Raw genomic sequence first — 14,202 nt, forward strand, 5'->3', positions numbered from 1 at the left:
GGCCTGAACAAAAAGACCACAGGTCAAGACGCGTGTTAACAGCGCGTTATTAGAGCGCTTTAACAAATCGTTACTACATATCCCCCCCCCCCCCCCCAATTCACTGCTTGGCCGTAACCATTATCGCCCTACCAGCTGCTATTGCATCTGCGTATAGCGGCGCCTTTTTGGCGACACTGAGGCGATGGCGCTATGCTAAAGGAATCTGTTGACTTTCGGAGATCGGCTTTGTGCAAGTGTAGTCGAACTCACTGACTCAGACGTTAGTTAGTGTTGCGTTTGTGTAAGTCCCAGTGGTTTTGAATGAGTGTGAGGGAAACTCTGAGCTCAAGTGAGTTCAAGTGAATATTGCTATGCATGAATACGATTCCGAGTAGAACGGGCGTAGGCACCAGTCGAAGTGACCGTGGCTATGAAGTGACGCCATATGCGCATATTGGGTCCTGGGATGCACGAGGAAAAACGCATTTGTTAAGCTTGAATTTCCGGTTTGTTTCTTACCTTTAATTTTATTCGTTATTTTTCTTTTACACGCAGTGCCTTTAACATTAAAGACATACAAAAAAGGAGTACGCAAAGTTAGGCTGGTAGATTAGTGTTTTGGAAGTGGAAAGGGGTCCGTCTTGGCTTCAACGGAGTTATGTTAAGGTAGAAATGATTAAAAAATTAAAACAAAAGATGGAAGGAGATGCCACTTTAAAATTGACACGTCAGCTGCTCGTTCTTTCGGCGTAAATACTTCGGAATGTTTAAATGTTTGTTGGCGACGAGGAATTTCATTTATTTCGAAAGTATAACCAGACTCAACCTGATGAGCAAAACGAGAACAAGGTGAAAGCCGGAGACAACGTTTCGACAAGGGCACTTGTCGAAACGTTGGCTCCCGCTTTCATCATCGTCTTAAATTTCCATCTCCCGCCTTCCCCTTGTTTTCCCCAGGCTCCACCTAGTCACTTTTCAAGACTTCCTGCACAACAAGGACACAAATATGATAAATACCATGAGATCAGTGACGTCACTATAGCGTCGCGGAGCAGTTTCAGCACGAAGATCGTAAAGTGAAACTTGACATTTTCTTTCGCTTATAGTAAGCCTTTTTCCAACCAAATAGTTGTAAAATGGCAACCAAGCAGCGTAGACTGATTTACTGTTTGTTTTACTATCGCTGTAACACACGAGTTGTCGGACACACGATTATAACTGTTAGGCTACGGCTCGGTGCGTTGAACTGTGCGAACGGTGCGCGCTGTGGTTAAACTCGGGCGCCGAAACACTGGACCGTGTGAGTTATTGCTTGTGACCCCAACTTCCGAAGTAGTTGGGGTTACAAGCAATAGCAGCTTCACAATGACACGGCCTGGAGTCGCATCTCGACAACGTGGTGTGGCATGCATGTGTTTCGTAAAAGGCTCGTTTTTTTTTTCTCTGCCGACACACATACGTACCGACGGCGCTATTGAAGCTCATGATGGACACGATGAATGCGAGAGGCACTAGCGCAACGCATAAAAAGACAATGAGGTGTGATCGTCTCGCCATGAACCTTGCTCTAGAAAGTGGGCGTTCCGTTGTCGTTGCAAACTTCTCGACCTCGGTGCAAAAAGGTTAGGTGGACTGGAAATGAACTCGTAAGGTTGACGCTCACAAACCTGCAAAAGGAGGCAATGACACAGCGCAGAACGACAACGCGTTGTATGTAAAATTTTTCAGCCCCACAGGGAATGAAAAAATGAACAAACAAGTACGATCCATCAATGTGAGACTTGGTAGTTGAAATGCTAGCTATTCTGCGACGTCTGCCTAAGGTTATTAAAAATAGTAAATTTGAGGTAGAAGTAAAATTCTTGCTTGCTCAGCTTCATAGCATTGGCGGACATGAGACTTCGTGTGATAATCACTAATACCATTTATAAATAAAATGTACTAATTAATACTTCAATTACTGGTTTAACGGGGCATACGTTGCAAGTGCTAAATTTAAGTCATCTGCAGCACATAAAGCATTACCTTTTGCAAGCCACTTTGTGCCTAGCATCGGTCTCGAGAAATATGGATTCAAAATGTGCCTTGAAGTGTATTGCTGTTGTAGTTAACGGTTTACTGCACTTCATTATTGCACAGGAATGTGTCTATTAAACCAGCCCAGCTCGCCACGCTGTTCTTCCGCAGTGCAGAAATATATTATCTGGAACAGCAATGCATTTCAGTGCAGATATTGAGTACTTAACACTTTAAGACCCGAAGTTTCTAATCAAAGGTTGTGCTCTGTGTACCGGCCGGAACGTGACCGACATATTTTTGTTCACGTTCGGAACAAGTTACTATTGAGCACACTGTCTCGAGATGTCGCTACTAACGCTCTTCTCGCAGTGCATGGCTGTCGTGACGTACCACTGTCGTCACCGTAAGCAGACAGACCGATCCAGTTGCGATGTTTCTTGCTTGTTTAAAATTATTTTTGCGCTCGTGTAAAACCGAACTATCCTTGCTTGTCTAGTGCGCTACAGAAGGCTAAAATAAATTCGAAACAACCACTTTCCTGACATGACAAAATGAACCGAGCGGCGGCCTCGACGGCAAGGAATCGAGTCAACGGGTCAAAAGTGGACGTAACGAAAGACAAAGTCGAGGCTGGCATTAGGTATCAAGTGCGTTTTTGGTGCGTCTTGTGGATCACGAAGAGCTGGGCATTTCTATGCGGGCTGCATAATGCAGCACTATATAGGCCAGCTAGGGGGCATGCTTTGGGTAGGTCTCAGTGCATTCCCTTTAGCGGGCATATCTCAGCGAGGAAGAGAGAAAAACGAGGTGCAGTCAGTGAAGCTTACGGGTGGGCGGAGGCCGTATCACTGTGTTTGCTTAATCACAAAGCTTAATTTGTGGCGCACACTCATCTGGCGCTTACGTGACGCTGTTGCTGCTGCGGCCAACTCGGAACGACGCCGCATGCTGAAGGGGAGGGATTGGAACAAGGAGGGAACGATGATAATGATGACGATTCTTTGTATAATGACACATACCCACTGAGGGGAATAGGCCACGAGCCGAGTGGTAATATCATAAACGCACAAAAACATTATCGAAGTTGTGAAAGAAATGAATAATAACTAAAATAGTGTTCTTATGATCGCCCTGGAAATTAAGCGTCGCAAGTCCGGGCAAAGTGCCAGCTCGCCTGCCGTTGTCGAACTAATTGCGCTCCTCTCCGAGAAAACGTCACCACTCCGGTATCTGCCCCTTCCTGAGCTGATCCGGGCAATGAAGCAAGCCATGAAGGGAGGAGGCTATTGACGTCACAAGTCGACAAGAGGACAAAGGACTGCGCTGAACACTCGGGTGCTGGCACCCCCATGAGCGCACCAACAGCCCCTGCTGAGCCCCGTCCAATTCCACCGATAACGCAAGAAACCCCGAGGGTTAAACGACCTTTCCTGTGGAGGTCCCTCGCTTTCCGCCCATTGTTTCGGCATACGCAGGAGGTTACTATTGCATTAGCAATTAATGATGATGATGATGACATTGATGAGTTTGGCGCATACCCACTCACGGGGATTGGCCAAGAGTCGGGCAGACTTTACTTATGTGTTCAGGTAATGAATTCAAAAATCTATAATCTTGTTGCATAAATTGAAGCTAGGAAAGTTCAATACGGTTCAGTAGACTGTCATTCTATGGGCACTCCAGGAGAATTTTCCTCATCGCCGTCGGCACGGGCATCACCGTGATGTTCCGTATAAAATCCAAGTGAAATAACAGCGTGGCAGCGCACCGTATGCTGTAGGCGCGTGAGTGAGCCGCCGATGGTAGTTTGATCTCGCTAGCGCAAGGGAGGAATGACTGACGTGCTAGTTGGTTCATTATCGCAGAAAGAACAGAGCTTTAAGATGGGCCACAAAAGAGGAACTACTAATTGCAGTGTGTGTGTGGTTCCTGCTGTTATTTCTGTGACAAGAAACGAAGGCGGGGAGGAAGCGCGCCGTCTTCCGCCGCGCGCAATGCGCCGGGGGAGTGGGGGAGGTGCGTTATATTCCGGCGGCGGCTGCGTATGGCGCGGCTGAGCGCGGCCGCGAGGCCCATCTTGAGAGCGATCTGCAATGAATACAAACCCTACTCTTACACTCTCTCTGTTAAGGATCTCAATCATTTGTTGTAACTCGACCCCGGTGTTGCTGAACAGGACAATGTCATCTGCAAATCGAAGGTTGCCGAGATATTCGCCGTTGATTCTCACTCCTAAGCCTTCTCAGTTTAATAGCTTGAATACTTTTTCCAAGCACGCAGTGAATAGCATTGGAGAGGTTGTGTCTCCTTGTCGGACCCCTTTCTTTGTAGGTATCTTCCTACTAAGGTAGCTGTGGAATCTCTGTATATACTTTCCAGGATATTTACGTAAGCGTGCTGTACTTCTTGATTATGTAATGCTTATATGACTGCTGGTATCTCGACTGAATCAAATGCCTTTTAATAATCTACGAAAGCCATGTAGAGAGGCTGATTGTACTCTGTGGATTTCTCGATTACCTGATTATAATAACATAGATGTCATCCATTCTAGAGTGTCCCTTTCTGAAACCTGCCTCTTCCCTTGGTTGACTTAAGTCCAGTGTTGCCCTTATTCTAATAGATAGTATCTTTGCGAATATTTAATGTAATACTGGAAGTAAGCTAATGGGTCTATAATTTTTCAATTCTTGAAACGTCTCCCTATTTGCGCATTAGTATAATGTTGGCATTCTTCCAGCTCTCTGGGACCCTTGAATTTGCTAGACAGTTCGTACAAAGGGCTGCCAGTTTTTCAAGCAATATGCCTCCTCCGTCTTTGATTAAATCGACTGTTATTTCATCATATCCTACCGATTGTCTCTGTTTCATGTCTTGCAAGGCCCTTCTAACTTCATCACTAGCTATAGAAGGAGCCTCTGTAGACCATTCATTACTACTTCAAATGGAGGTATCGCAGCTGCTCTGGGTACTGTACAGGTCAGTATGGAATTATTTTGCTGCTTTTAATATATCTTCCAGATTGCTGATGATATTACGCTGCTTACCTTGCAGTGCATACACTTTGGTTTTGTCCTATGCTAAGTTTCTTTCTCACTCATTTCATGCTGCGTCCATATTTTAGTGATTCCTCAGCCTTTCTCGCGTTATAATTTCGAATATCCCGTATGTTCTCTTTGTTGATCAGTTTTGACACTTCCGCAGATTCTATGTAATCTCTTGAGTTGGTGTTGGACACTTTCATTCTTTGTCGTTTCTTTATTAGGTCCTTTGTTACTTGGGAAAGCTTGGCTACTGGTTGCCCTGGTGCCTTGCCTCCCACTTCAATTTCTACTTCTGAAGCCAGCCTAGTTACGGTTTCATTAATTACCTCTATGTCATCTCATCTCTCCGTTCTAAAGCTGCATATTTGTTTTCAAGTACTAGCCTGAAGTTCTGTGCTTCTACCCTTACTGCCTATATGTTGACCTTTTTCTTCTTGACCAATTTTACTCTTTCTCTCTTCAAATTAAGGTGAATCCTAGCCCTCCCTAGCCTAGGATCACTGCACTTTATCCTACCTTTCACTTGTACATCCTGCACTATGCTGAGATCGGCGGAAAGTATGAAATAAATTTCATTTCTTGTTTCGCTATTAGGGCATTTCCAGGTCCACTTTTTCTTCCTAAGCTTCCTGAAGAAGGTGTTCATTACTCGCAGCTTATTCCTTTCCGCGAATACTACCAACGTCTCTCCTCAAGTGTTTCTAGAAGTGACGCCATAGTCATCATCATCATCATTATGACTGGAGTTTAGAGCGTAAGTGCTAGTACTACTTTTAATCTATACCTCGTATTACGTTATATTACGACTAGTACCATCCTCTTATTAATGCTGTTGAGTTCGTCAATGTTGCCCGCTATATCCTTATTGATTAGGAATTCTACTCCGTGCTGATTCTTATCTGGAAGTCCTATTGGCCTCGAGATCGAACAGAGTCGGCTCCTAGCGGCGAGGTGACGAAGCTCCTAAGTGTGGATGCCGGTGGCCCGTCGCCGCTCCAGCAGCAGTGTGCAGCGATCGTAGTTCGCGAAATCACGATGGATGTTGACGAGCACGGTTTGTTCGATGGTTAGTAACGTCTCAACCTGTTATTCTTTCATTTTTGTAACGGAAATTCGTAAAGTAAATCGCTGTACGTTTTTAGTGTATTGATGCGAAAAGCATTTGCTTAAGGCGACCACACCATGTGCGCTCGCCTCCTGTCAACGTGTTGTGAGGTTAACATGCGTTATTTTTCCGTTTTACAGCACCCTTGCCTCTAAGCACAATTCTCAACCATATTAGGGACGGTGTCAGGTGTCTCGTCGAAGGCGACCAAGTCGTTGCGGCGGGCCACATCATTGAGTGTAGTGCCGTCGCTTCCGCCTGCTGCTCTGGCGGTCCTGTGCACGTTATCGCATTCGTGCTGCAGTCGTCCGCGCTTAGTAAAGACCCACACCGAGTCGACCTGAATTTTACCGACGAGACAAAAATAGCAGAATTGAACTGCACATGCCCTGCAGGGTAAAGTATTGCCTCAGGTTGTTCGGATGTAGTTGGTCGCGGCGCGTATCGCGATTTGTTTACATTACATCACACTAAGCTGACTCGCTGATTTGCGATGTGTTTACGTTATGCGATAAATTTAGAGAACTTATGTAGCTTTATCAATTTTTGTTTTTAGCCAGACCTACGAAATCGCGAGTTAGTTTCAGAGTGTTACTACCATTGTAAAATGTTTTCGAGTCGCTTTATAACCAGTTGCAACCGTTACACGAAGCTCAAATAAAACATGCAACATATAATTTATGTTGTATCATAATCATTGGATCCCTTTAATTACTTTCGCATGCAGGCACTTGAATTTGCAGTGGTGCTTGAATGCAGTGCATCGGGCTTCAATTTTTTCCGCCCCCCTATAAAAGACAGAAAAAAATATATCAATATGAGCAGTAGCAATAAATTCGCTCGCGCATGTTCGTTCATCGCTTAACGGACCATCCGCTGTTGGCTCGCGAAACGACACTGTTTAATCTGTACGAGATCATGCGTACACACTTGCCGTGTTTCGGTGCTCGTATTTACACTTCTGAACACAGAGAACAGTTCCAGTGGCTGAGGAAAGACAACGAAAAACGTGACAACTAGTCACGCTCGGTGACGGTCGTTTAAACGGACTCCCAGCTGAGCGCGAACCTTGAATTCACTGCGCAGGCGGCGCATGAAGTTTATAAAATAAATTGCATGCGTGGACACACGGTTAATTTACTTGCGGAAGTATATAAAAGCACAGGCAACTCATTACTGGCATCCCAGGCCACGCCGACACGAACTTTCGCGGACTGCAACGATCTTCACACGCACAGCAACCACACAGCAACTACGCATGCAGCAAACATTAATGCCCAGATTGCCGATTAGGATTCCCAAACGTGATATCATATTGGACTACTCGCCATCCTTTTTCGTCAGCGAACGCTTGAACGCACCATCGTCGAAGTGCTTACTGCACACCATCGCATACTTGGAAGGCGCCTTGCCGTTCCGAAGCCTGACGAGCCATTCTCGGCGACGTGCCGCGTCAACGGGATAGCAGTGAAAGCTTATCCCTGGCTCTGTGCAATATGTGCTGCATTGCCGAACCGAATAAAATCTCACGATGGTAAATGAAGCGTTTTCTGCGGGCACGGAGCACAGAATCGCGAAATGAAAACAGTAGCTCCCTACACTTCCACACGCCGCACGGGCGACGCATCCACACTAACGGGGCGACGGTGCTGCCACCTATAGGTCGATCTCGCGGCCAATATAGCAGAGGATGTGGCCATTTGTCAGCACATGTGTAAGCCTCACCAGTTCTTCTAACATCTCTAACGCCAATGATATCCCAAATAATGCCTTATAGTTCCTCAAAGAGTCATGCTAGGCTAGCTTCACCCGAGATAGTTCGGGTGTTAAACGTTGCAAGAGTCAGTGTCCGTTGGCGGCCTGTCCGGGTCCAGAGATTCTTAGCACCCTCTGTTGCCTTAGAGGTCTGAGAGCCACCTCGATCAAGTGCTCCGCATCTGCAGGGGACTGAGGGCAATTGGTTGATCTAATGAGTCATTTGGGAGAGAGTGGCCGAATACTGCACCAGGGAGGCCAATTCATTTTCTGATTACGAGTTTACAGGTTTATTTGCTGAACTTTGCCCCCAAGCACTTTAACATTGCAAGAAACAAAATATTCATGTCGTGCTTTACGTCCGCGCTCACTAAATCATGTGTGTACAAGATGAACATCATTCAGTAGGCGGGTTACATGTTTATTAAAAGCAAGTTTCTATCACATTACCATAGCCACTGTTTCAGAACGCTTGAAGGTACCTCAGCCTCTTCCAGTTCGGAAATGGTTGCTAGAAGCATTGATAGGGAGAAGAGAGTTGTGGGCCTTGAGCTATGGGACCTCCTTGTGTATATTCAACCCAATATGTACCACCTTTGTAAATAATAAATGTAGTCTATTTGTTCTTGATTCGAATGAATATGGAGTCAACGTTGTGTTCACAGCTGACAATAAGATAGGAAAGATATGCGCCACCATATAAAGGAAAAAACACCAAGTCACCTGCAAAAAGCATCCGAATGCATGTGTTATATGTAAGTAATGCCAACAAGTTTGCAGACTATCGCGACAGCTTAGTTTATAAAGTTAGTTTTAGCTGTGGTCACTTTTATGTCGGGCAGACAGGGAGTTGCATTAGTCATTGGTTAACCGACCATAAACCTTTATTGACAGTCCAACCCTTCGTTACACTGTCGCGATTGCAGATTACTCCTGGATTTAAGGACAGTATGGTTTTGTACAGACATAACAATGAAGCACGTCCTATATTCTAGGCTTGCAAATCGTTAATAGTCGGTATCACGTGCGCAAATCAGCCCTCGATTGTCGTACACGCAGAGGAATTGTCATGCCTAAACAGTTATCTGTCGCGGGTACCCGTGTGTGCCCGTGATTGACGAATCAGCGCTGCTTTCCCTCGAACATGCGCAGTGCGGTCATGCGCTGTGAGACTTTTCAGTTGATTGTCATTGTTTGTGTTATCTGTTGTCCTCTTCGTTCCTTGCGTGTCCGCATCTGCATGACTGCCTTTCAGCAATATGATTTCAATTTCTATGTGTGTAGGAACTGCCTATGTAAATCTACTCTTACAACGTCCGATGCCGCCGATAGTAACGCAGTGGTAGCTTAACGTGTCTGTAAATCTACTAAGTCGTAATGAGTGCTCAGATTCTTTTTTTGTATCATGCTGAGGGTTTGTTCAGTCACCAGTGTGTGAAAGAAGAATACGATGGTAAAATAATATTTTGATGACTAACTACTTTCGATGAAAGCATATAACTGCCACTGAAAGAGAAGTACGTGGGCTATCTAATGTCTCTTGTAAGGAACACCACGCTCACCCACTTGAAGAGGAGGAATAACAATGAGAGAAAAAGAAAGCACAACACAACATGTCACACCACACAAATACGAGAGTGGGGTGCTGTAGCTACAGAGAAACCAAGAACAGATTTGTGAACTTGGTCTTTCATTAACTTCGCATACTGACATCTTGTTACCAAAATACTAATCTTCAATACGATAGAAGGAAATGAGAGCTACAAGTATCAACTTCTCATAGCTCGGCCTCGACAATACATTAGTTGTGCTTGATTCTGCGTAAATCTAAATATAGAGAAGGGGTTCTTCTCGTGATATGCGAGCATGACAAAGAGCCCTAGACGACTCAGTTTGTTAAACAATCATTTACTTGGCTCTGTCAGCTTATCGTCGGACCATTTATCGGGTACTCATGCTTTCATTCTGCAACATCTCGGACGAACGATCGTCGAAAGGCACATGACATCGTTCGAGCCCAACATTGCCGATGTGCATTATCATGCTGCTTGGCGGCATAGGGCACTAAAAAGGGCTGATACGCAGGATACAACAATGCGCTAGGCAAATTCGTTCTACCTTTGATTGTTACCGTGGGCTCTATGCCATCTCGATACAAGGTGGATAGCCAGTTCGGCGTTTCGCGTGTTGGTCTACAGACTTATGCTTCTGGAAAAACCTGTTACATAATAATGAATTTAAGCAACACCTGAAATATGTTATAAGGCTGTAAAGCTGTACACGCCAGTTGGAGCATTGCACTGAGTCAATTTTATAGTCGCTACAAGTGTCCCTGAACTGGGAGTCATATACGGGAACACTAGTCGAGGCTTAGGAGGGACGCTACCCGGGGGCGCTGTGTGCAGATAGATCGGTAGAATACCTCGGCCTATACATAAAAGAAGAAAATACTTAAGCACCCACCAAGAGAATGTGAAAATAAAGGGGAAGCGGAATGCTGCAATAATGAAACACAGAGCATTGTGGGGCCACAATAGTACGAGGTGGTGCGAGGAAACTGGAAAGGAGTAAGGGTGCCAGCGCTCACGTTCAAAAATGCCATTCTATGCTTAAAATCGGATATATTGTCCGGGTTGGAAGAGAGAGACAGAGGAAAGGGGAAAAGTAGTTAGCAGTAGGCCGGTTAGCGTTAGGAGCCCACGGTAAAAGCAGAAATGAGGCAGTGCAAGGTGCCATGGATTGGCACTTGAAGTCAAAGAAGCACAGAGCAAAATAAGTTTTGAAGAAAGACTCAGGGATATGGATGAAAATAAATGGGCAGCTAAAGTGCACAAGTATCTGTACTTGAAACGCGTGGACACAATGAAAGGAGCGGTCAAGAAAGTTGGCAACCAAGTGCAAGGTAATTGAAACTGTAAATAAACAACCAGGAGTCATCAGAGAGAAAGTGAGAGATACAGACAGTTGATGCAAAGAATGAAAGAAAAAAAAAGAACCACGAAGATTTACTAGAGTGAGGAGAAAGGAATTAGAAGGGAACATATGTACGATAACACAAAGGGCAGTGCCTTGCTATTTGAGGCTCGAGCCGTTTAAGGCCAAAAATGCTGGAGCAATGATTTGGAAATATATAAGGCATGTGTACGCTGCAGCGAAAATCCGGAGACCACTGAGCACATCCTAATGGAATGCGAAAAGATTCACCCTGAGAGAACCGTAGCTAACACACACCTTCCAGAAGCGCTTGGGTTTAAAGTGGACGAAAGCATCAACTGGTCAGCAGTCGAGGTAAGCAAGAGACGTTTATAGTATTGGTCGAAAAGAAGGAGGAAAGAGATTGATACGACCGGATCTCTAACAGCCGTGGCTAACTTTACAAGGTACACTTGGGAAAAAGAAAAGATTAAGGAGATGTACACCAAACTGCTGGATGAAAGAAAAAAAAAAACATGTGTAGCATACTTGATTAAGTCAAGCACGCTAGGTGACTATTTTTCACCGCCCGGTTTCGAAGGGGATGCCATTAAATCATCATCATCATTAATGATGATAGAGGTATGCGGCACTCGCGGCGGCGAATGTCCCTTTCTTCCTTACCTTTGGCAGCGCTATTCGACACCTTGCGCATGCACATGACGTCTTCGCATGTGCAGAAGCATAGACATGATGATATAGTGGCCACATCAAGGAAATTAAGTACAGAAAGAAAACACGAGTCAGAAGGATCATAAGATTATGGTATGTAGTAACATGTAACTACTAGTAAAGTATTCCTTACTGTACTCAAAGAGATGCATGCACCTGCAGGTTGCACCCGCTACCATTCTTCTCCGACATAATAATTCTGTTCAAACGATGATGATTAATCAAATTAATAATCCGGGGAAGCACAGTGACGTCATTTCTGAAGTCCACGCACGAAACGAAATTCTCCGGAAGTTCACAAAATATAAATCTTCCTGGGTAAATGAAGTGAGGTCAATCTTAAGTGCCACATTGCGAGCACAGCTCAAGCGAACACGAACACAACAGCAGGAATAAAATATGCACTGAGGCAAGGTATTGACATAAGAAAGTGTGTGAAGTTGCACCGCACATGAATAAAAACACGCCTTCCTGTTCTGGAAACAGGTTTTATTATTTCGACATATATGTCGCATGTAAAACCGACCTTCACAGTTTTAGTTGTCGTAACAACCAGTTCAGGATATTTGTCGTGATCCGAATAACAGAGGTACAGCGAAGCTATTTTACCGATTGCCTTGGACAGAGCAGATGAAGCAGCGCCACCTGCGACACCACCTATTATGCCGCCTGCGATTCCCGCAGCAATGAGAATAGCTACGAGAGTGACGGACTGCTCGTCCGCTTCGTCGACCACTGCGCTAAGCGACGCCCTCAGTGCTTCTAGAGCTTCGCCATGGTCTTCGTGTTCATCCAAGAGATGCGGGGAAATCTTTTCCACGAGATATTTTCTCCGTGCGTCATGTTTTTTTTCGGGCTTGTGCAACGTTGCAGCTTGAATTTCTGAGATACAAAGAGAAAGGAATGCGTCAAAACAACTGTAGTATCTGACTGGACTAAATATATATATATATATATATATATATATATATATATATATATATATATATATTAGAACAAGCTTGGGTTATTTTAAAAATTCGTATGGCTAATTTTTAGCAGAAAGGAGTGAACGCATGGTATACTGCAAAAGTGTGTGGGAGGGAGAGCTTGAGCCATGACACATGGCCGCCGTCGAACCACTAAATAGAAACCTATTTGTTAGGGAATTTAGTAGATGGCTCCTCTGGCGTGGATTACACTATTTTACAATATTTTAGAATGTGCCACTTTCTTATGTGAGGCGTCACGTTTGTTGAGCGATGAAGTCATCCTATATACGATCTGTACAGCGTGATTGCTTACGGCACAGATGTCCCAGGATCAGGAGGACCAAGATCGGGTAGGCGTCCATGGTGGTAGCGCTGTAGTCCGGAGCAGAGGAGCTGGTCAAGGTGCGCTCTTTGTCACATAAAGCAAGCCTGCTAATTCGGTCTCCTTTAAGCCTGCGTGGAGATATTAGACCACTAGAGCAACCATGTGCACTGACCTGCTGCATTTATTGTGTGAGAGTGACATTGACTCTAGGTAATAGCATCGTTTGCCATAACCGGATCCCTTCTCTGCATTTCTCGTAATCATCGCCGCCTCACTTTCTTCTTTTTTCCGAGCAAAAAACTGGGCGAAACACTTAGTTCCTCAGACTGAGTTTTATGTTATTTTTTCACCAATAATATTTACTAATATGTGTAATTTCTCAACTATCTCAAACTTTTTTGATGAACATACAGATACATCATCGGTGTGGAAGTGGCTTTAGGGATATACCAAGACTAGAACTAGGCGCCGTATTCTCTACGAGTACTCTCGGGCGTACGTATAGTGGTACGTATAGAGTTTAGGCGTACGTATATTGTGGTGTGTTAGCGCAAGCCCTTGGGCCAGTTGGTGCAGGATGTTAGACACGGACGCCAGCGTCCGTCGTGTCCAATGCCTTTTCCTGGTGTGCGCGTCCTTTCTGTTTCGCTGGTACCCTCCCCGTTTTTTCAAGTTTATATTGTGCTATAGTATACGCTGAGGGGGGGGGGGGCGGCGCTGGGGATGACGCCGCACAAGAGTGCGTCGGCGAAAGTCGTGGACCGAGCATACTGCAAGGTTTGTGCCGAAGCGCAGTGTAAAGGCGCATGCGGTTCACTCTCAAACAAACGTGCACCCTTCGGGGTATATATTTGCCACACAACACACTTTAAAACAAAATTACGCCCTTTGGGCTGTATCTTGCCACACAACGACAAACGTCATCTGTCTTGTTCGCATTTCCTTTCTTTAACGCTGCGAGCCCGGTACTTCCCAGTAATGAACGGCATGCGCGTTATCAGCATGATCTAGCATTCCAGACAGAAAAAATAGCGGGCGCGGCGTTTTCAAGAAAGGAAACGCAAGCCAGGCAGATGACGTTTATCGTTGTGTGGCAAATATACACCCCAAAGGGTGCAACTGTTTTTATTGTTCACTCTTAGACAAAGGTACCCCCTTTGGGGTGTATAAAGAAAGGAAATGCGGACAAGACAGACGACGATTATCGCTGTGTGGGAAGAGGGAGTAATTTTGCTTAAGAGTGAACGATAATCGTCATCTGTCTTGCTTGCGTTTCCTTCGTTGAGAACGCTGCGCTCGCTGCTTTCCTGTCGAGAATGCTCTTTCAAGCTCATAACGGTCACGCCGTCCCTGACG

General features: G+C 45.1%; 2 protein-coding genes across 5 annotated transcripts in view; one reads left to right on the top strand and one right to left on the bottom strand.

Moving 5' to 3' along the window:
• Positions 1-2,985, bottom strand: part of LOC139046786 (acid sphingomyelinase-like phosphodiesterase 3b) — a 32,882-nt gene extending 29,897 nt beyond the window's left edge. For 3 of the 4 annotated variants that reach the window (XM_070520689.1, XM_070520686.1, XM_070520690.1), the window contains exons 1-2: positions 2,906-2,985; positions 1,446-1,649 (exon numbers count right to left, since the gene is read on the bottom strand). In XM_070520689.1, coding sequence (XP_070376790.1) covers positions 1,446-1,539 — 94 coding nt within the window. In that variant the 5' untranslated portion in view covers positions 1,540-1,649; positions 2,906-2,985. Of the gene's footprint in view, positions 1-1,445; positions 1,650-2,828 lie in introns of all 4 variants that reach the window. The other variant, XM_070520687.1, reaches the window with a different exon arrangement.
• LOC139060767 (uncharacterized) overlaps positions 1-14,202 on the top strand; it is a 338,288-nt gene that overhangs the window by 118,546 nt on the left and 205,540 nt on the right. The gene's annotated exons all lie outside the window — the stretch shown is intronic.

This window comes from Dermacentor albipictus, chromosome 6 (genome assembly GCF_038994185.2).
Source record: "Dermacentor albipictus isolate Rhodes 1998 colony chromosome 6, USDA_Dalb.pri_finalv2, whole genome shotgun sequence".
Classification (NCBI taxonomy): Eukaryota; Metazoa; Arthropoda; class Arachnida; order Ixodida; family Ixodidae; genus Dermacentor; species Dermacentor albipictus.